This window comes from Corvus brachyrhynchos, unplaced genomic scaffold, assembly GCF_000691975.1.
Source record: "Corvus brachyrhynchos isolate BGI_N302 unplaced genomic scaffold, ASM69197v1 scaffold62, whole genome shotgun sequence".
NCBI lineage: Eukaryota > Metazoa > Chordata > Aves > Passeriformes > Corvidae > Corvus > Corvus brachyrhynchos.
This window is the reverse complement of record NW_008236629.1, coordinates 918600-942155: the sequence shown is the minus strand read 5'-3', so window position 1 is coordinate 942155 and position 23556 is coordinate 918600. Positions and strand designations below refer to the sequence as shown.

The window sequence follows — 23556 nt, the reverse complement described above, 5'->3', positions numbered from 1 at the left end:
TGTGGCTGTGAGGCTTGAAATGTTACGGTGCAGTTTCTCAGAGTATCTGACACTGCTGCTCTCTGTTGGCCAATCAAATATAAGCAAAGGATCAACATCTCTTCCAGAGCTTTACATCCTATTTGTGTTAAGGCTTTCTACATTTAATTTAAATTCCAAGAAACAAGCTGGTACCTGCTTTTTTCTTCTTTATCTTCTTTATAAAGACAGGAATAATTGAAAGAAAAATTGGGGGAAGCCTGGCACATTGGAAGTATTGATCCAGTGTCCTTCCTCCTAAGTAGACTATTCATTTCTAATTAGACTGAAGTGAAAACAATTTTGTCATGGCACTTACTCAGAATTTACTTTCCATAAAGCTCTAAAGAAGCTGAACTTAGTTTCAGAGATGAGGTGCTACCCTGAGATCAGCGATAACCCATTACATTGTGAGAGAAAAAAATGTTGTTGAGAAGCTTATTGTTATGAGGAGATGAAGAAAATTGCAGCTGAAGTATGTAATGTGTCAAAAGCAACCTGAAACTTTTAGAATCCTCAGACATTTTATAGCTTGTTCAAAGTTTAATATCAAGATTTCTGTTATTTTTTAGGCAGTAAGGTAAATAAGTAAACTAGTAAACTAATGTGCACTGCAGCATGGAACAATTATTTTTCTTAAGGAATAGCTCCCCGATGGAAATTCCCTGGGCAATAGTCCTGACTCAAATGTAGATATTGCTGTGTTCTCTTGGCCAGAAATGTCTAGTCCCTGAGGCAGCTACAAAGATGTGAAAGACTTTTTCTATATTTTGCCATGAGCAGTTGGCAGCTTAGTTTTGGCTTTTTGGCTTTCAGTGTTTCCTAGGATAGGAGGATTTTTTTGACGTACAGCTTTTTGTACATAACATTATGTTGAACATTTCTTTCATACAATACTAGTATTTTTGGTCATTTTTACAGATGTGTATAAATAATTTCTGCTTCCTTGACAGCACAGTAAATGTAACTTTTGTCTAACTCGGATGACAACTGATTTTTTTTTTAGCATATTTGTCTTAACATGCCAAATTTATCACGGTCTGCAGACAGTGATTTTGTAGGTATCCTTTCTAAAAGAGCAGCAAGGCCACACCAGCTTTCCACAATTAAGCAGTGTTCATTACTGACATGCATTTTCTTTTCAGAGAAACTGAAAAAGTGGATCAGCAAGCTGTTCCCCAAGTCAATCATGTGGATGCCTGCAAAGAGTGTGTGAAGGCAGAGATTACAGACACAAAAGAAGGTTATCAGAAATCAGCTGAAATGCTTGGTTATGATAAGCGTGAAGAGATAAGAAGAGAAAAGGAGGAGGAGGAGCGTTACATCCACAGAAAAGAAACTCTGGAAACCAAAAAGGGCAAGGCTAAGCATGCGTTAACAGAAGCTGATTCATTATTTCCAGACTTAACGAATGCATCGTGGTCCCAAGTAGCTCAGCCTCAGCCAGCTGAGAAGAATGGAACGCTTCCTAGTTCATTGAGTGCTGGCCTAGTGGAGCAGAATGGTACTGGCTCGTATAAAAGAGGGTTTGTTCCCAGAACAAATCCAGATAAGCAGTTTCAAAGAAAAAGTAACATGGCTCAAGTGGAGCACTGGGTAAAAGTCCAGAAAGGAGATACAAAAAGGTTAGTAATAGGCCCATCTTTAGCTAGATTGCTAAGTGACATTTTCGTAAATGAAAGGAAAATGTGTGTTAGTAATACCTTTGGTGCAAATCAGAACAATATTTTACGGAGACAATGTGTAAGAAAACTTACTTTTTCCTTCAGTGCAGAATGGTATTTTTCAGGGATTTATCTCATGGGAAAGCCGATATGGGATTGGCTAATCAAATCCCTTTAATGTTGTCACAGTACTGCAAACAGAGTAAGTGAGATTAGCATGCTGTTTTATTTTCCTTCTTTTAATCACTGTGGATGCTTAAAACTTCTTAAAATTTGCTTAAATTTTGAAGAGCCGGAAAGTGAAGTGCAACCCTCAGTTGCCTCTTATTCATAAACAACCGCACAATATAAATTACAGATAATTGTTTGTTTTCCACTTTAAAAAGTAAAGAATGCTGATTACTTTCCTTTTCCCTTCTGTTCCTGTTCCAAACATCCATTCACTCCTCTGTGTCAGATCACTGCACTCAGATTCACAGTGTGTGTATCACATATTGAAACGTCTCCATATATTCATTTAGTTAATGAAGAGGTCCTAGTATGGTCTCCAGGATTCTCCTTTCCATTTTCAGTCCCTATAAACTATATAAATTGCACCAATGGGTGGAATCTGCACTGGAATGCTTTTGTAGTTTGAAAATGTTGTAATTGTTTTGCTTTCAAAGTCTGCAGTCAGATTAAGTACCAGTTGGAAAAATGAAGTGATGAATATGTGCGTCTGTTCAGAACGTCACCTTGTGTCAAGTGGCAGGAAAAACAGTTGGGCTTGATGCTACTTGTGAGGATTTTTCAAATATGCTTAATCTACTGAATTAGTGTTTCATAAATCTGCTCAAATCTAATTATAGTATAAACAAACAAGAGACACTGGCATGTGGTTTTTAGGAGGGAGAAAACATTTTGGGAGTTTTTAAAATGGTTTTTGAAGCTAGCATTTGTCAATTTGGAGCCAGTAAGAAGTTTAAGGCTTGCTAATTTTGTGTGGAAGTTCATTCTTCTACTCTTTTATCTTTGAAATTACCCTTGAAGAAGCTTTCTTACTATTTGATATCATTTAGCATCTAGACTGCTAGAGTCAATTAAATTCCATCTTTTTTGCTTGGATATCAATCAGTGCTTCCCAGAAGAATATCAGTTTAATGAAAAAAAGTACTTGGTAAGTTAGTTCTTATTACACACATAGATTTACCTGAAATAATGCAGGAAACGATTGAACTAATGAGCTAATGCTTAAAACGCTTCTGTTGGTGTTTTGTTACATCAGAAGTACTGGCAGTGACAGGCTTGACTGATATCTAAATAAGTATGATTTTCTTCCTAATTACTCGTTCCAGTAAATTAACTTTAGGGGTGTGTATCAGGTGCAGTGTTAAGATAGTGTTGTTGCAGGTGCCAGGCTTTGTTCCAGATAAAACCAGCTACCTCAGCTGGAGCTGCTAAGTGTTCAGTGAAAATAAAGATAGATGTATGTGTATGTCTATGTATATCTGTATCCAGATATAGAGATCTAGATCTATTTCTGCATACACATATCTCTAAAAATGTCTATTTTGGCTCAGTTGACCTTGTTTTCTTTGCCTTTTCCTGACAAATGCCATTATATTCTCTGTGTTCAGAATAAATTGCATGTTACCTTCCCAAAGACTAAGAGATCCATCTTTTAAAGGGCACTTTCAGCCTGCTGAGGTTGCTGCAGTGTAGTTAAATGAAGGATAGAAGTGGAATGTTAGTTGTCAAATATATTCCTGATTGCATGGTATAGAAATCTTAAGCTAGAGATGATAATTTGATTGACATTCCATTTTGATTTTAGTAAGTGGTAGTAGACCACTTAATTTTTTAATGCTCCATGTTGACTGTTATTCCAGCTGAAATGTTACAAATAGAGAACCTCTGAGGATTCAGAAGGCTGGATAATTTTTGAACACAGAATGAGTACAGTTTTATTTGTTTTCTGGCCCAGGTGTGTACAGATGCAGTGCTTGCCAGCGAGTTGATTATGACAAGAAAGAACTCTTTCAGATAAAGGGTTCACACAAATACTGAGGTTGCTCATATGACTACTTGTAGGAATGGCACCTTTTATATAGATCTTTAAATCTTTCAAACAGATGTTTTACTTCCCCTTTTAATAAAGCACTCCTTTTGCTGAGTTGTAAATGTTACCTGTCACTTTGGAGATCCACCTCTCCAAGTGAACTCTGCACTGCACTCCACTGACATCCAGTGTAGCCATCTAATCCCACTCTGCTCTCAGCAGATGGGAATATCTGCTTTGGTAAGATTCATGCCAGCTTTTCAGAGAGAGCTGAAGAACTGGAAGAGGGTTTGAAAGGAGGCTTTTAGGAGATTTTGGGTTTAAGCAATTAAAGGTCAAGGTCAGGACCATCAAATGTCAGCTGTTCAGAAATTGTTAGGTTTTGATCTGGTTCCAGTGCCTGCATAAACTTAGTCAATGCATAATTATGAAGAATTTGCTATTTCTAACAGTTTATTTGCATTTTAAAAATATATAAATCCAATTAACCGTAATATTTCCCCACAACTACTCATGTTGAGATACTTCCTTCCTTGCAAATAGTGTTAAAACCTTCCTTGTTATGCAGAACTTTCCGTTCTTTCCTGATTTGCTTAAGGAAGAAACATTACTTGTCTTTGTTGGCTTTTGTGCATTCCCATGAATGGGCGCAGTGTTTTTAATAATAGTACTTGTTGCCTTTTGAACATCTGTCTTCTCTTTTTACAATATCTTCTGTGTGGTTGTTTCCCATGCCAGGCTCTGAATGATTTTCATGGCCAATAGTCATATAATATGACATCAGGCCATTTATTCACTCTTTAATGTCTGCTTTCCTTTTTATATTCTCTATACCTCTTCATTCAAATGAGGCAGATTCTCAAGAACGGCTGCTTTTGCTCACATTTACTCTTAGTCTCTGAGAAAGCAGTAGTCCATAGTCCATTGTGGATTAATTTGAGTCATTTGGGACATTGTTCTTCATCTAGAAATTGGTGTGTCTCAGTGCCTATTTTTATATGATGCAAATTATCTTAAGCATCTCAAACCTTGTGTGGTAGAGATGCCACCAGCTTAAAGCCTGTCATCCTCAGCTTGAGGTTTCTCCCTACTTCAGATACTGAGAAAACACAGTGTGCCTGTATGTAGGCAGTTGCCTCCAAAGTTCAGCTCTGAATATGACTTTGCCTGTGCAATGTTACGCACATTCAACTTTGTTCTTTTTTTATAGCAGGCTGAAGTTTTGCATGAAAATGGCTCATATCAGCTGCTCCACGTACTGCTTTCAAAGTAACAGTTTTTGGTTCTTCTCAAATTCATTCTTTTCTAGAAGGAAGGCGTGATTCCCCTTGCCCGCAGCAAAACTCACATGGTCTTTGTTTTCAGGCTGGTTTTGCTCCTAAAGCTGCCAGCCCTGGTGACTTCACTGACTGCTGCCAATTCCAGCTGATCTCAGTGCTCTACCTTTTCATGTCCAGTTAGAAAATAAACACGCAGAGATGGTTTGCAACATTCGATAGTTTGCTTATGCCTTCATGAGGTCTCCACTAGATTGGAGTATAGGAGTGGTCAAGTTCCCCCCCCCCAAATTTTTCCACTGAGAAATCACCAAAGGAATCTGTCTTAGCTTCATGCCTGCCTCAGATGTCCTTTTGAAGCATTATCCACTCCAAGCATTCTCAGTTCTTATTGCTATCAGAGAAAATACATTTCTACCAACTTTCTACCACATTATTTTCCTGTGGAAAAAAATGGCAGCAAAGTACAGGACATTCAAAGTACACATGATGCAATGATTTAGAGAATTGAAAGAGGTTTCACGACCACTGTATGCTGATCTTTGAGTTGTCTGTGTTCATACTACCTGCCTGCTTTAATCCTCACTGTGAAATTTGAGGTAACATCAAGGTTCTGTGGTATGAGAGAGCAGAGCTTTTACAGATTTGTAATCCTCCAGGACAGTTTTTTTTGCTTGCTGGCCTGAGGAATTATGTATCCTCTTAAGAGTATCTGTATTTCAAGACAGCCCAGCTGTGCCAAATCCTGCAAGTAAAAAGAGATGGTGGCAACTATTGAGCAGCAGTTACTGGTAGCAGTTCTTTCCTTCTTGCTTGTGTTATTCTTGGATGCTGAACAAAGATGTTCTTTTCCATCCTGCCCTTTCTTTCATGTGGAATTCCTGCATTTTCCAAACCATGAGGTCTCCTTCTCATGCAGAGAGTGGAACTTATTGAGTGAAGTGATGAAAATGAAAAAATGAAAACATGCTTGGAGTTTCTTTGTTTGTGTAGTTTTGTGCTGGGTTGGTTGTTTTTTTTTTTTGTTTTTTTTTGTTTTTTTTTTTTTTTTTTTTTTTGTGTTGATGCTTTGTAGCAAGCCTAGCAGAATGGTTTTCTGTTTGGAGATTCTGAATCAATGGGCAAATGACTGCAAGTACAAAACCCCCAGATGTTTGACTGAAGAGTCAGAAATTAGGCAGGCAGGCTCTTACGCATGAGGCTACGGAAAGATTTTGACTTCAAAGCAGGAGAGGGAACTAACTAGACTTTGTCAAAACTTCTGCCAATTCTGTCTTAACACTACCTTCTAAAATATCTATTTTCTACAGTTTAAGTATTTTATGAGTGCGGTAGTAAAGCCAGGATGTAATGCCTCTTGACATTTTGTCAATGACCTTTCTTTTAAAATGCCTCATGTTGCTCAAGACAGTTGAGCCAGTAGCATTAGGTGAAAGTCAGTCATACAGACCTGGGGACTTTGAGAAGTTCCCTGCCATTTTCTTTCTTTTTGCTTCATTCACATGAACAAAAACTATCTGAGATACTCTGGGATTGGTGAGATTTCTTACTGCTTTTAAAGAGATTTACACTGAACATGCATTTGCTTTCGTAAACTGCACCACCTAGTGGTGAGCACACTTTCTGTGAAAAGGAGTGTTTTAATTTACAGACTCACTCATTAAACATGACAATAATTCCTTTCTTCATATTCTTGACTTTCTTTTTAGTCTAAGTATATAATGCTGCCGTCCCTTAAGTTTGTTTCTAGTAGTTCATCCTAGGTTAAAGACTAAACTAAAATCCTGTATTTATACAGTGCAGTGTTTATGTGCAGGATAGATGTCATTAATGTTGCTTTGTTAATATTTCTGTAAATTCTGTTATATGTCTTGTAGCTCCTATGCTTATGTCATTAGAGGTGTTTTTTTATCAGTCACTCCCACTCTTCAATGTATGCTAAAATGTACCCTTTTCTTCCCTTTTTTTTACAGCCTCACTTCTGATCAGACTCTTGCACGTCAGGGTCCCAATCCTCCTTTTCCTGAAAACTATCACACTTTGCCAAAGAATACCAGGCAGCCTTCAGGGAGCTCACCACCACCAAACCGCAATTTGCCGAGTGACTACAAATATGCACAAGATCGTGTAAGCCACTTGAAGATGTCCCAGGAGGAAAGGAAAGCAAATAAGGATGGAACTGTTTGGCAGCTCTATGAGTGGCAGCAGAGACAGCAGTTCAAACATGGCAGCCCCACAGCCCCACTTTATGTAGGTTCTTCAGACTTCATTGATCGTGCTAAGTCAAAAAGTTCATTAGATGTTCCACGATCAATATCTGTTCCGCCCTCTCCATCTGATATTCCTCCACCTGGACCTCCAAAAAGCTTTCTCCCACGGAGACCACATACTCCTGCAGAAAGGCTCACAGTTAAACCATCTGATGAGAGACAGACTGTGGATGTTCCTTTTGCTGGATCCCCCAGGAAGATACGGAATCGGGCTGTAAAGGTTTGTATCCATTTAACTGATTACAAACTATTGCACACATGGTACAACACAGAGAGAGTTTATTTAGTTGTGGCTTGTTGCATCCTTCCTCCTGTATGAAAGATCATGTAAATTGTAAAAGCTAATACAATGAATAATTTTCTCCTCAAGCTCTTGCCCTTTTGACCATTTGGATTTATTAACTTTTGTTGGTTAGGAAAGGAAAATTGGTGGCGTATCACGTAGGTTTGGAGTACTTTTAATAAAAAACTGGAACGCATCTACTTACACGTATAAAGTATACAAATTTTGTATTTTTTGTGTTTTGTTATAGAGAGTGTGTAGGCAAGAATATAAAACTCAGTGGGATAAAATCTCCCTTGATTGTTTATTTTTGCTTGGAGCTTTGTGTTTGCCGTGCCTGCTTTCTCTACATGTTTTGCTATTGTGGTTAGTCTTACAGCTGTTTCTGCCTTTAGTTATGGCAAACTCCATATTATTATTATTATTATTATTGCTACTATAGTAAAATATATTATTTTTCATGCATTTAATAGTTCAGGTCCGTTGCAGAGTATCATTGGGCTAACCAAAATCAAATAGTATTGGTCTGAAACTTCAACCTTTTTCATCGTTTTGGTGTGGGTTTTTTTGTAGGGACTCTTGTACCCTCTTAATCCAGAGATGACAGAAGTTTCCCCATTTGGTACTTCAAATGGCTCTCCTTGCCTAAGGAATTTGAGGAAATTTGTGTTGAATCAATGAAGGATTGACTTGTCTTGGTAGATCTGGAATAATTGGTATTGGAAGCCTCTCTATTCACTTTAATTCTTTGACCTCAGCTGTGGACTCTGACAGGGAAGGTATTTGCTAAGAGAGAGACTTGTAAATTCAGATACCCCAGTGTGTGTTTATGACCATGACTTTAGGCTGCAGCTTTGTGCACAGTTTAGATTTTTTTCCTAGTGTATATGTTCTGTAGCTGTTGGATGTCTTTCAGCATTTATAGATTTATAATATTCTGTCAGAGGGTGAAATATTCTAGTGGTGTGCAGCACTGGAAATTAATATTTTTTCAACTCCTGATTATATTTTACCACACTTTGGTTTCTCCATGTGTAGGGTGAAGGAGCATTACATCCCTTATGAAGGCATGTGCAGCAGTCTTTTCCTTTCCTGTGCAATGTAACTGCAGAAATTTTAAGCTCTTTTTATGGCATCCTGGCTTTACCAATATCGGGAAACACAGTTCCTCATAATTAAAACTTCTCTGTGGAACTTCTATGAAAGTTCTGTGAAAAATGCTCGTGTTTTTCTATGTAAGCACACAGCATTTACACAGTATTTAAATGTGTATGCCTGCATAAATCTGTGATATTCCACACTTCCTGGACTGCTTTATTAAATTCCATCCAGCTGCACTTAAAAAAAAAAAGGTGGAGGGGGAGACAAAACAAAACGGCATTCAGTGAAATTAAGAGGCAGGAATAAAAATAAATTGTGAGACATTTAGTCTGCTTTGAAGAAAGCCACAGAAGTTTGGCTTTAAGAGAAAGATGAAAGAATGAGTGTGCAGTGTCCTTTCATATTGTAAGCAGAAAGGGGCAGATCAAGGATGACTGTTAAAAAAACGCTCCGTATTAATGGAAGCCACTGCCACAAGGTGTCAGTCATGTCAGGAGCTTGAGTTCCCTGGCTAAAAGAGCGCATTCTCAGTTGTTCCTGTGCGCAGTACAAGCCTGCTGTTGGAGGGCATCATCCAGCCCAACCTTTTTCTGGGAGACGTTTGGTGGGGGGGAACTTCGTGATTTTTTTTTTATTTGCTGGAAGCTACATTGCACGCTCTGCTGAAGCATCTCGCACTGCCAGAACCCACTGATCTGCCCAGCATCGCAGGTGCTGAATTTGCATTTGTTCATTCCTAAGTTTTTAATCATCAAAGGATCAGGCTGGCCCGTGTTACCCTGATCTAAGCACGCCATGATTTTAAATAAAAAATCTGTGGCAGAGGTGCAGACTGAATTTGCCCTCAGGTGCAACACACTGCCACTGGACACAATGCTTATGTTCTGGCTGTGGCTTCTTGCAGAGCTCTGCTCACCTGGATCGCCGCTCCATGCCTGCCATGGGCTACATGACACACACTGTGAGCGCGCCCAGCTTGCACGGCAAGTCGGTAAGTGCAGAGCACAGCTCCTTTTGTGTCCTCACAGTACCACTGCTAAGTTTTAAAATCCATAGTCTTTAATCTTAACTTTATTAGTTAAAGCATAAATAACTCGAATGAGAACTTAATCTTAAGCCAGTAAAGCCTGTAGGAATTCTGCATTTATCTGCAGCGTGAACAGGGGCGAGCTGTCTGTTGCTACAGGATTCAAGTTTTATTGTGTTTATTTGACCAAATGCAGAGTTAATTAAATAATTGCTTAATCATGTCAAGTAACTGCTTTCTGGGCACTGAGGTGAAAAATGTAATTATAGTTCCTCTCCCTGAAGACTGCTAATTTCCTCTTTACAATGTGTCTAAATACCTGCAGCCTGAAGAGCTAACATTGCTTCTCATTCGATTAAGGAGACATCAGGCTAAGTTGGCTAGTATAAGAAATTACACAATCGCTCAGTTACTGCAGCACTTGCCAACTAATTCCACCTATCAGGTCAGCTGCTGCGTGGCTCATCTGTGACATTTTGTGACTCTGCAAATGCTTCATTAGTGGCATGCTTGAGTCTGTGCTTCCTTGCCCATTCTTTGGTATTCCACAGTGCCCAGGTTGTTTGCGGTTTTTCTTTGCTTACTGTATTTGCTATAAAAGATGAGCATTTTTAAGTTACAGGGTGCCAGTGCATCTGTTTCAAAGTGTCTACTTCCTTTTTATACTGTGTATTTATACTATTTCTGAAAATGCTGCATCTTCAGAAATGTGGGTTGAAATACTGTATAAGTTCATTCTAAAGCAAAACCATTTCTTTGTGCTGCTTTCATGGTGGGGTTGGCTCCCTGTGCCACATGCTGCATCACCTGCAAATTGAAATGCATCAGCCAGTCTGTACATTCATATGAGCTTGTAACTGTGTCAGTTCTGCAGGTGAACACTGGTTCATAAAAGCTCAGGAGCGTCTTGGATCATCTACAGTGCTCTTGATTGCACTGGTGTTATGAAACTTGTAAATGTGAGACCAAACAGAAATGTACTCACAGAGCTCTCCGGTTCCTATTAGAGCCTCAAAAATGGAGCCATCTGGGAGTAAAATCTGGTGACTCTTCTTGGATTTGGTGAAGACTTTGGCCCAAAACTAAAGTAATTTTTTGGAATTGAAGAAGTTTCATTTCCCGACTTACCTCACCTACAGAACAATTGCACTAAGATGGGTGGTAATAACAGGGTTTTCTCCAAAAATGGGCAGACTTTCTAGTCAAGTCCTCAGTCAGTCTTACAAGCTGATCTGACAAGAATTGTAAGTGAACACCTCTAAAGAAATGCAAGAGTGATATATTGATTTTATGGCATAAAGGGTTTTTCTTTTCTTTTTCTAACTACACATTCTCATTGGCTCAAAACTTGAGAAAAGGTATAGTTGTGTTTTTCTTCTATTCTGAAGTTAATTGCGCCCAGGATATAAAATGCTGACAAAAATAGCAGTTAAAGTTTTAGGAAGTTTTGGGCATTTTGACTAACTACAAGTAGCACATTTGCAACAGTTAAACTTTTTGTATTGCAAATATCCCCTTTCAAAAGAGGAGAAATATCTTTGTTATGACTTCTGTGCATGTTTTTCTTGAAGGGACTGTAATAAAGATGTTGCTAGATGAGTGTATAAAATTAAGCTGATAGCAATTACAGGTGAGGCAATGAAAATTAAGGATCAAGTTGAATGCTATTACTTAAAAGACAAAATGGATTGTCTAATCATATAAGTGAGATCTTTTTCAGAATTTTATTCACAAAACTTATTTCATACTTTTCCTGAATAAAGGAATTCATAACTTAAAATGCTTACGAATTGTGATCCAAAGTATTCTAGTGATATATTGTATGATGTCTTCTAGTTATGCCTGACATTTAGTCAGGTACAGGTCTTCTCGTCTTCTCCCAAAGACTCATATCGTGCTGGAGAACACCACTGTAACTTTTTCAGTGAAGGACTAGTCAGTGGAAATTGGTCTTGAGAAAACAGCTTTTGAAAATGTCTTGTTTCAGGTAGTTCTATGTCTCATTAGAGGTGGAAACAAAAATCTAGATGTTTGGAGGGTGGGTAATGAGACAGTAATACTCTTGGGAAATATTTTGCCCATTTTTTAGCTGTAAATAGCAATATGCTGGTGGAGAAAATGTGCTTTTTTATGTGCTCCTACTCTGTTATTTTGTTCCCTCTTTCATTTGTTTTCTTGTATATAGCGAATCCAAGTATTCTGAAATGGTTTCAAACATTCAAATATATTGCACTGTTTTCTCCCTATGTACTTACCTGAAGGCGGATGACACATATATCCAGTTGAAAAAAGATCTGGAGTATTTGGATCTAAAGGTAAGATCTTACACATGTCTACTTAACTTTTTATTTTTTTTTCAACCCAGTTGTCTTTTTTGTATCATCTTTGTACCTGCAAATTTTAAAGTTGCTTTCTAGTCTGAGATGGAAACAGTCTTTTGCCTCAGTGTTGTGCTTAGAATATTGAGTGTCTTTTTAGTAGTGACTGTACAATTAAAGTGCAAACTCAGAAAATGTAGTTCATTAGTTTGTGAGAACAACTTGTGTTACTGATACTGAGATGAATGATACGTGGGTTTAGGGAAATCAGATAAACAGATTGAAAATGTTTCTCTGCTGTAGCATTAGTACAAGTATGAAGTCAACACCTCTAAGTTAAAACGTGTGTTCTCTTAATCCAGCTTTTCCTCTTTAAATCTTTTTAAACTGACTTTTTCCTTACTTGTATAATATGCCATATGTTCTTGTGAAAGTGTGAGTAATTAGCACTGTCATTGTTTTCATGTTATTACAGCTAAAAGATTTCAAATGCATCCATCCATCCATAGATATAATCTGATTAAGTAATGTTAGGAGGTATTTCTTTTTAAAAAATAATTAAATATGATACTGAGGATCCTATCATTTATCTAAATTACTTCTGTATCTGGTACTCTTGATGGCTGGAAATTTGAAAGCAAATCTAGACTTCTTAATATCAGGTTTTGAAGGAAAAAAAAAAAAACACCAAAAAGATATAATTGTTTTGCTTAGCAAAGTAGTCTGCCACTTTCTATGGTGTGTAGCATGTCTTGCCATATATAAATCATATAAAAATGATTCCTGAAAAATCAAGGTGAAGGGAAATTTGACACCTTGTTCTTTGGTTTGCATGTGCATAGCTGCCTATGTGCAGCTAATGTGCTGACTGCACCTATGAGCTTGTGTATTTCAATCTTATCTGATGTTTTAATTCCTTAATTTCTAACCAAATAATAAATGGAAAATATTAGTAATATATACTATACATACATATAGTAGCATATATGTATAAACATACAATATTTAGCATATAATATGGGTGATGTATATGTAGTCTAAATGCTCAAATATGTTGGAATCATTAATACACAAATTTAAAATTGGTTGGATGCATTTAATTTTAAGCCTTGTCCTTGGTTTGTTCATGGCTTTGCCAAATGTAACTGCAGCCCAAGCAATCAGATGAATTTTATGACTAATTACGATTTGAAAAGTCTTATGAGTTGAGAAATTATTAATAATCACAATGTTTTGTCCATTATGAAACACAACAATTTTCACAGTTGAAGTGACCATGGTTCAAGCCTCTGAAATGTGATATGCTTAGCAAAATTATTAGAAGGGGTTTTTAACTTTAACTTTTTAGTAGATTCTGTCCAGATTAATTTGTTGCAGTCTGGAACATGAGGAGTTATTTGGTCTCTCAGGAGCTCCCCTTGTGCCTTTCTGCTGCCTGTAGCACCTAAAAAAAGCAGGCAGAAAGAAAAATGTATGGGGGCACTTGATATTTCTGTGAAAAGAAACTTAATGCCAGTTGGTTCCCTTTTGAAAATCTTGACAGTCAAAATGTCAAGCGTGTTTCCAAAGGAATGATGTAATTTTTCAAAATGAGCATTTCCTAGTAACCTTCTTTCAGTCGTGGTTGAGAAATGTGAAAATTCAGGTCAGATTGCTGAGAGATTAAAGAGACCATGTGAAACTCAAGAAGGTGTCTTTGTGTTGGTTACATTTGTGTTTTGCCACTAAATGTAGCAATGCTTTGATTTGTGATATAAGGAAAACAAGAGAGTGCATATTTTAGTAATGGTGGAATATGGCAAATTCACAGGTAGTGTGTGTAATGTTTTCCATTTAAGACACTGGAGACTTGGAAAGCCAGTTAGTTCAAGTCTCTCTTTTGACTTCACTGGGCTTTGAATTAGACCCACCCTGGTTAAACAGTTTCAATTAGGACTGAACATTTTGGAACTGGAGTTAAGCTTTTTTCTTTTCACTAAATCCATTATTTCTCAAGATCTCTCTTAGAGGTTTCAGAACAAAACTTTTCAACGTGGAATTGTGATTGAGCAATAAACTGTTTAATGCTTAGGTTTGACCTGAGAGTGTGTGATCACTGCTGCTTGTGGAGTTTTGAGTTGTAAGCTTTGGGGGTTTAAATCTTGACATCTGTAACAAGCTATGACTAAACTTTTGTTTGAAACAGATAGAAAATAATGGACCTCTGATCAACATGATATACAAAGTGCTAAAGAACTCAGCACAAGGGTTACTATCCAGTATACATGTAAGACTGCTTGCGTTGGACTGTGCTCATCCCATTGCTTTTTCGAGTAGCAGTCAGTGTTCTGGCTTTTACAGGTGTCTTTTGGTACACAGCAGTGTTTCCTGTAAGATTTTTTTTTTACTTCCCTTTTTTTTTATTTTTTTTCCTTTTTCCCCCCCTTTTGGGGTTTGTATGTGAAATTATGGCTGACCTCGGTGTTTGGTTTTCATTTTATCATGTTTTGAAAACGAATGTGTCGAATAGTGAATCCTATGTGAAATTTTGAAAATGTGAAAGCATGCTTGATTTTTATGTTCTCATGTTCACTGCTTGATAGTTAACAAATTCCTTACAGTTTTGATTTTGTAATTTAAAGTATCCCCAAATTCTGTAGACTTGTTTTTATGTTAATTCCGTTGCTTTGAAAAAGGCTTTTGCATTGTCTTAGCTTGCAGATAATTAAATATGCAAAATTTTTACTTTTAATATGCTGGTATTTTATGTTTATATTTAATTAATTGTTACAATTATATATAGGATTTAGCATTTAAATAATTCCATTAATACTTTTGAAAGAAAGCGATTTTTCTTCTATGTAACATGTAATCGTTGAAAAAAAATCAAAAAATGGAAAGCTTTTGGAAGCATTATAATTACTTTTGATTCTGGTGGTGAAGTAATATTTCACCACACAAAGGTACATGAGAAGTCTTTGAATGGGGTCTGCCACTGGAGGACAGTAGACAATATTTGCCTCACTTAGAGTAAAATCTAATTACTTTTAAAAACCTAACATGATCCTCTAGGTTACTCTTAGGTTAGTAAGTGAAGTATGTAGCTTCAAGTCTTGAGATGGCCAGTCAGTTGGTATAAAAGCAAACTACCTCTTTATACCCTTCCTACCTCGCCAAAAAAGCCAATAACTTCTGCTTTTGTATCAAAACCTCTCCTCTTATATTACTGAAGACAATATTGAGGTGAATTTTTCTTCATAAGTTTTTGCCTGCATATGAATAAGAATACACTGTATATGAATACTACTAATCACCAGGTGGTCCTGTGGTAAGATAGTATTTGCTTTAATGAATCTTTAAAAGTGTTCCAAACAGGCAATATTAAATCATTAGATTTTAAGGCTTTTAAAAAAATGTATGATTAATGAGCTTTATTATATTGCTCTTTTCTTAACCTCATTTGTTCACAAAGAGGGTCCTGTGTAGACAGTGGAAATAATAAACATTTCTACAGACATAGACATGCCTTAATTTTTAAGGTTGCTGTGAAGGTTGGAAGTACAATTGAGTATTGTTTCAGTACCTATTCTAAAACTGTGTTATGTGAGGAGATAATCTTGCCAGAGATGGAATATGAAACCAGTGATTTATGGAATGAGAGATTTGGTAGATTACAACCACATCAAAATAGATTAATTACATTTAATTCCACTATAACGTTTTTATAGCAGTCTGTCTTTAATAAAACTTGCCCTGTGCTGAGGAAGATACTGTCCTTTGTAGAATGAAACACTTGCCAAAAGTTGTATTTTTAGTCATTAATGAATGCTGCTATTGTTGCAACCGTGCATGTAAAGGAACTATTCCAGTCTTTGGCTTCAAGAAAGCCATTAGAGCACAACTCTCATAGTTGATCTCACGACAACATAGTTAAAACTATGAGATTTTGCAGGAAAAGGACTTTTATAACCATGGACAGGTGGGATTATGCTCTTTTGTCCAGAATTCCAAGCTACTGGAAGAGTTACTAAATAGCCTAATGTAACTAGTAATCCTTTTTGTTAACACTTCTCAAAAACTAAAGCCAGATTTGAAAATACTTGTAATCCAAAATTTTACTAATTTTTTCTTAATAAAAACGAATATTTAACAAAAGTTTTCTTTTCACTGCTGAAGCATAATTAGGTTTTAGTTTGCAACTAATTCCTTACGTTTTGAAAACCTGTTCCTCTTAGGTGACAGGACGTGACTCGTTAAAAGAAAGAAGTACAAAACCTGTCAAGATTGCAGAAAGTGATATTGATGTGAGTATCAAACACCACTTCAGCACCTCTTGCACTGATTTGTCTATTTCTGTTGTACAGTTATGTGACCATTATTGCACTCCTTGGGGTGAAGTGTTACAAGTGGATACTTTTCTGCTTGGTTTTTAAAATCCAACTTTGTATATGTATATGATTTCATTTCCAGGTGAAGCTAAGTGTTTTCTGTGAGCAGGACAGAATTCTGCAGGACTTGGAGGACAAAATAAGAGCCCTTAAGGAAAATAAAGTAAGTAGATTAAAAAGGGCTTAGTAAAATAAAATATCAACTTTTATCTAATTATGAAATATAAAATATGAAATTATGAACAAAAAATTGAGTGCTGCTTGCACTGTAGTGTGTATAAACTTCTATGATAACAAGAATTGGGTTTTGTGTTAAGGATTGAATATCCATTATGGAATGTTTTAATCCCATTTGCCTCATTGCCTGCGAGCCATAGCTGTCAGTAAATTAAGGTGGTTCAGAAAAAAATGTATTCTAAAATGAAAATAATGTTCAGGTGGATCCTTCAGAAGAGCTACTGTGCAAAATTAATTCCATGTTATTTACTCCTGACTAAATGAATCGGGTCTGTTTCATGTTTTAGACAATATTTTAATCCCTCACATGACTGTTTTACCCATAGCAGTGAATGAGAACATGTCCTTAAACAAACAGCTCATGCTGGGCTGTGGTGGGGCTGTCACAGTTCTGTACTGCTTAAGGGGGTTTTTCTGAAACTGTAAATTGCAGTTTTGTACAGAGTGTAAACAGAAAAAGTCCCCTCTCACTGCTTTGTGTTTTCAATGGTTTGGCTGCTTAATGGAAAAACTTAATGGAAAATATGAGATAACTTTTGGATATAATAGGTAATTAAGGCTCTTGCAGTTTTTTGTTTACATGTGAGCCTCCAAAACAGGAGGCCAATCCTAACTTCTGTTGGCTTATAGGGAAGACTTGGGGCATGGAAAACACCTTTCATATTCCTGCAAGTAGATGCAGAAATTTCCATCTAAATATTGTAAACTTACTGCCATCTTCTTTGTTAGGATCAGCTGGAGTCTGTTTTGGAGGTTTTACACAGGCAGATGGATCAGTACAAAGACCAACCACAACATGCAGAAAAAATATCTTACCAGCAGAGACTTTTGCAAGAGGACCTTATACATATTCGGGCTGAAATATCCAAAGTTTCAACGGTATGAGTTTTTGGTTGCTTCAAGAAAACCACAATTAAAATCCCAGTTAGACCAAAACTGTGTTGGTCGTTGGATAGGGGCATTGGATAGGGGAGTTAAGACCTGTTCTGAAGAGTTTTGGTTAAGATACAGCATACTAAACCAGACAAAAATATTAAACAATCTTTCCACCTTTACTTTTCAACGCCTGCCTCCCACCATCCCAAACCAGGCAAAAACCCCTAATCTTTTTAATGTCTTTATATGTTATATGTGGGCTTAAATTGCAAATATTTCAGCTAGTCCTTTGAAAATATAAATGTGATTCTAGGATGTTTTTCCAGGGTAAAAGGAATTGGGAAAATCTGTTGATACTTCATTATAAATATACCATTGATATTATAACTTAATAAAATTCAAATATAATTTAATGTTGTTTTCCCTCTATTATTACTATCTCTTTATGGAAATGTAACTAGCGCCTTGTAAGATTGTTTCTAGAATTGCATGAACACCTTTCCTATAGTAAGGTCTGATCACTAAAATAACAGTATTACTTAAATATATCGAGTCAGTTTGTGCCTGTAGAAAATGTATGATTTTCACAGTCAGCATTTAAAATGTATTTGTGGGCATAAATAGCAAATCATTATAAAATGGGCTGTACTGTTGCAGAGATTCTGTTCTATGACAATTTGGCTTTGTGTCAGGAACCTGGCCAGAGTTTTTTTAACTAGGGATTCTTGACTTGACCTTCCAAGCTACGAAGTGTTTTTCAGGTGTATAATCAAGTCTAAGTAACAGTGTAGACTAAAATGGATTCTTTACTTCTTTTTATAATAGAATAACAGTAACTTCAAAACACTTTGGTGCTCAATTAGAGAATGGATAAAGTGGTTTTGAAGTTAGCACTGTATTAGAGTATTCCTTCTGTTAACAGGAAATGGAAAATGCCTGGAATGAGTACCTGAAATTAGAAAAGGATGTGAGCCAACTGAAAAAAGCCTTACAGGAGCAGATGAGCAGTTCATTGGTATCTCAGGTGAGTCCAGTTCCAGACACTGTAAACACTTAGAGGATGACTTTTCCTGAACTTCAAGTTACCATCTCGTCAGAGAAATTCTCTGCCATTTTTGCAGTGCATTCAGCTGTCATGTGGTTTGGTTTGCAGAGTTCAGGCACTGTGGCAGCGTGGCTATGCAGTGAAAAAAACCCACTACATTGTCTTGCAGCACATGCAATAGTTTCTCATAAGTTGTCTATGCAAATTTGTCATTATTTTATTACATTTTTATTACATGCAGACATCTTGACATTGATAACGTATTTAATTTATAAGACTGTGTAGGACTTCTTAGTCTTCTGTTTATTTGATCTGACATTGTTGGCTTCTTTATCCATTTTTAAGAGCACCAGTCACTGGTTGTTATTGTCATTGCTTGTTATTTGTCATGTTCTTCTATTTATGGAAGATTTATCTCTGCAGATTGTTTTGTGAAGTGGAATAAGTGTTTAACAGCCATCAGTAATTGAAAGGCATCTCAGTTTTAAATCAATTATTCAGTTTCAAATCTTAAAAGAAGCTTTGTTTGAAGCTCAGTTATTTTCTTTGCTGAAATGGACGTGAAATACCAGATTATTTCTACATACCTGCTTACAACTGGTGACTTTATTCTCAGAGCAGGGAATACAGACTGGATTATTTTTCCTTAGTGTGAGCAGAACAGAACACAAGGAACACAGTTAATGTATAAATTTTTCTCAAATCTTAGTCTACTTTTCCAAATATCCTGGACCAAAAGAGCTCACTAGTTACATTTTTTAGCTTATTTATTTGCAGTAAATATCTGATCAGATATAATTTGAAGCCTGTTTATTTTCACTATTAATGGATAAATGTTTTGTGTCAAAGCAAGAGTTGTAAAACTTTTTTTGATTGCATCAATCTTCAACATATATTTTCATTTACTTTTCATTTTGGGGGATGGGGAAGTGATTCAGTTTCTGGAGTCAGAATATTATGTAATTGAGTTCAGCTGTAGAATACATTTTTTAAAAAATCCCAGGGGAATATTGGAATAAAATGGTCCTTCTGCAAAGTTACTTTGTTTAATAAAGGAAAATTACAAATTTAAACAAAATATACCTTTTTAGGCTACTTTGAGCTAAAATCTCCAACTAGGCACTGAGCATGCTTAAAATACTGATAGTGTGGCATGGGATTCACCAATACATATGGAAGGGAATGTGGCTTGCACAGAAAAAAATGTTAATTCAGTTTGCTTATCATCTCATATCACATAAGTGATTAATTATAAATACACACACAGCCATAAGCATGTTATCAGTTGTATGTGTGTATACTTATATATACACATATATATAAGTATGCACAGATATGTTTGGCTAAGTTTTAAAAAACTGTTTCTGAATACCTATTTTGGAGATACTAGGGGGAACTGATTTTTTGAGAAAGTACTGAATATTCTAAAAAACTGTATTCCTTCAAAGAAGTCTCACTTTAAGTACCCAGTAGTTAGAATTTTTTTCGTCTCTGCCCAAGGATGTGTAGACTCAAGATTGTTTATCTAGCATTTTCCAATAGCACTAAATTAATACACACTGTATTTTAAAAAAATGCAGTCTTCATGGAATATTATTAAAAATTCAGTAAATTTGCAGGCTCAAGTTGCTGTAGGAGACCACTGATGTTGTTTTTACGTAGCATTAATTAAGAGGTTAGAACCTAAGTGTTTCGAGTAGCTTGGTTGGAGTAAATCTTGCTTTTTAGAATGTAGCTTCAATTGTCTTTGCTTAAGGGTTGGGGAGGATCTGGGAATGCTGAAATTAACTGAGATAGGTTATTTTATCAGTGGTAACTTTTTAGTTGGTGTTTCTTCTCTGGTTTTATGTCATTCTAAATTATGTTTCTGTTTGAAGGAAGTTAGAGAAATAAAATTTTCTTTCCAAGTTACCTTTTCATGCTTACCAATAAAGTATATTTATACCCCTCTATAAACAGCAATCTCGGCTTTCATAATTTTAAAATTAATTCATCTGCTTATCATTCAGCCCTGGTCCATTTTAGATCTAAAATATTCTCTTCACATCAATATTTAAGTAATGGGAAGAAATAATATTAAAAGATCTGGCTTTTCTACATTGCTAATCCAACATTTTCTGAGTGGTTTCAGAAGCAGGATTTTCAGTGCGATGTAGTGTTTTTTTCACTAGTCTGAGGCTTGATTATTGTAAATCCATCATTTGGTTCCTTGTAGTATGATTAATCTCAGAAAAATGAAATGAAATGTGCAAATTTATAGTTTGTGTCCTGACAATCTTTCAAGATATGTCCCATCTATCGAGTGAGTTTACTACAGGCAAATAACGTTCTCCATCATTTAAATGTTTGTGTTCTTGGCACCCTGTTTGCTGATCTGTAACCTGGCTGAACATATTTCCTGATTTAAGACAGAAAGTGGAAAGCAATTTATATGCCTTCCTTAGCTCTATGAGGTGTAACAGCTTTTACTGAAGTTTTTTTTCACCCTCAGCCTTATAGGATTAATTAGTAGCTATTTTGCAGCTCGTGGGAGGTGATGGATTTCTAGAGTTCTTGAGCAGTTTGTAAGCAATTCTTAAGTGTTTCACTGCCTTCACTTTCTTTAATAGTATTGGTTTTACAAAGTTTATTCTTGATGCAAATGTTTGAAGTCAGGAGGTTACCAGGCTTTAATTAATTAGATGGCAGCAGCTATTTAAGATGATTGGAATGACTGAAATGGTGCATTCAGGAGCCAGGCTGCAAGATGCACTTAAAGGCAAAGTCCAGTCTGTAGACAAAGCTTCCCTTTCTTTCTTTCCTTCCTCCTGGAAAGCCTTGGTAAAGGAAATAGGATGCAAGATGAGACCAAATCCTGGAACAGCAGCAATATATTGTTTTTACCTGAAATACATCATGGCAAGTAGGCCTAACAACTCAAATATAAGCAGAAATTGAAATTGTCAGCACTTCTGAGTTTGTTTTTTTGCTTTTTTACTACAGCATATTTCCCTTAAATGTGTTAAGATGTTTTGTAAGGCTGCTTTAAGAGTCTTAAGTTCGGTAATTATAGGATTTAAGAACCAAGTTCAAATTAATGGGTTCTAGAAGCTCATTTTATGTTAAACATTAAACTATGTTTTTGTAGTCTGAACAGTATTCTAGAAATAATATAGACTTGTCTCTTTTCCCCCGTCTTCTGTAAGAAGTCTTCCAACAGTCAGAAAATGCTCTAATAAATTTTATGGGCAAGATATGTTTGTTGGTGTTCTTTGTTTTTTTAAATTTTTATTTTAAAGTAATTATTTAACTCATTTCTAAACTCTTAAGTTTTCATGTAAGTTCTGAAATAGTGATTTGGTTTTGGTATCAAATGACAGAAAGGCTCATAATAAATTAAAAATTAGGTATAAGTAATTTTTTTTTTCTTTTACTACAAACAACAGGAGAAAACACAAATACAAAAAGACTTGTGGAGAATTGAAGATGTTACAGCTGGCTTGAGTGCAAATAAAGCAAACTACAAAACCATAGTAGACTCTATAAAGAATCCAGGTAAGGGAGAGCATGATGAAGAAATAAAAAATGTACCAATGCAACTGAGTCTTTGGGTCTGTGCACATAATCTGGAAGTTTGTTCTGCTGCAGAAAATCCAGTTAATTCTGCTATTGAGTGTGTCAGAAATCGCTGTTGACTGAGCACATTAACTTGGTGTTTCTTTACTTGAGGTGACAAAGTATTTTTGTTGTTTGTTTTCACATACCAGTGGCACTAAAATGTAACAAGCCATAAAGGGAATAACAATAACAACAATGGGCTAAATTCTTCAAGTTGCAGAAGTGGTTTCTGTCACATGCCAGGCCCTTACCAGTGTGGTGTCTGTTCTGCATCCTGTCCAGGAGCTCTTCTCTGGATTTATTGCTTTTTTTTCCCACTTGGATGCTGCCCAACTGTCCTTGCTGCAGTTGCTTTCCCCCTCCCTCTTCAGGCAGATGTTTAGTGGGCAGAGCAACATCTGGAAGAGAAAGAAGAAGGGAAAGTCTGTGTGGTCTGCATTTCAGTGGCTTTATTGTGTTTCAAAGACAAGACCTAATGCATTGGGATAGCAAGAGCCTGGTAATACCTACTGCAAAATGCACTTTATGTTTAAGGCATCTTTGCTCACCTTTTACATACAGAGATAAAATAGTTCTGAGATGGTCTAGATCTGTAGGCAACTTAAGGAATCTGTGGCATGGGGCCAGATGCAGCTTATGGACTGATTTCATATGACTCCCAGGCTTTTCCTCCCTTTGCTCCCACTGCACTCTACCAGGAGCTTTATGGGATGATATTGAACTATTTGGTTTTATTTTTGGCCTGAAGACTTGCTAGATCCTCATCAAGAAATGTTTTTTGTGTATTTTTCCCCTAGAGAGAAAAACAGTGCCTTCATTTTCTCAGTCTTCAGTGCCTTCCTTACCAGCTTCCCTTGCTACTGTGGAGAGCAAACTTTCAGTCTCCGAGAGCCCTCCACGCAGTCCAGTTAAATCCCCTCTGGAGGTTAGGCTGTATCCACAGCCTTATTTCCAGACCAGGACACAGCACCAAGCACAGCAGCTGAAAAAAATAGAGCCACCTCTTCAGTCACCAGTCAAGCTCAAGCCAAAGGTTGTAAGTACTGCTCTTGTGGGATTCTTTCAGCAGTGTTTCCATTTCCCTTCTGTCAGGAGCAGTGGAACTGTCGTGGCTGGAAGTTCACGCAGTGTGGAGGCACAGCAGGGAGGCACTTGGGGTGTTCGTGTTGGAACTGAGAAGTGGCACATGCAGCACAATACTTGTGCATAACCTGGAGCCTCCTGTAGAGTGTCACAGACTGGTCTAGGACATACTAATATTCAGAGCCTTCCTTGGAAATGCTTTGTGGTTGATTTCTTGGTCTTGCTTGGGCCTTAAAGCCTCAAGCTTCTGGTGTGGACAGAAGAGAGCATGCTGAAGCAGTCGTGAATAATTCATATAATGCGATGAACTTTCAGTTTATGGCAGACTGTTTTCATGCTGTTTGCCAAATCCCTG

The 23556-nt window shown here is 36.7% G+C and overlaps 1 protein-coding gene across 5 annotated transcripts in view; it reads left to right on the top strand.

Moving 5' to 3' along the window:
- PLEKHA7 (pleckstrin homology domain containing A7) overlaps positions 1-23556 on the top strand; it is a 98970-nt gene that overhangs the window by 60287 nt on the left and 15127 nt on the right. For 3 of the 5 annotated variants that reach the window (XM_017726587.1, XM_017726585.1, XM_017726588.1), the window contains exons 8-18: positions 1164-1643; positions 6971-7487; positions 9556-9642; positions 10004-10123; positions 11940-11993; positions 16211-16279; positions 16446-16526; positions 17330-17479; positions 18399-18500; positions 21947-22055; positions 22916-23154. In XM_017726587.1, coding sequence (XP_017582076.1) covers positions 1164-1643; positions 6971-7487; positions 9556-9642; positions 10004-10123; positions 11940-11993; positions 16211-16279; positions 16446-16526; positions 17330-17479; positions 18399-18500; positions 21947-22055; positions 22916-23154 — 2008 coding nt within the window. The remainder of the gene's footprint in view (positions 1-1163; positions 1644-6970; positions 7488-9555; positions 9643-10003; positions 10124-11939; positions 11994-16210; positions 16280-16445; positions 16527-17329; positions 17480-18398; positions 18501-21946; positions 22056-22915; positions 23155-23556) is intronic. The other 2 variants (XM_017726586.1, XM_017726589.1) reach the window with 2 other exon arrangements.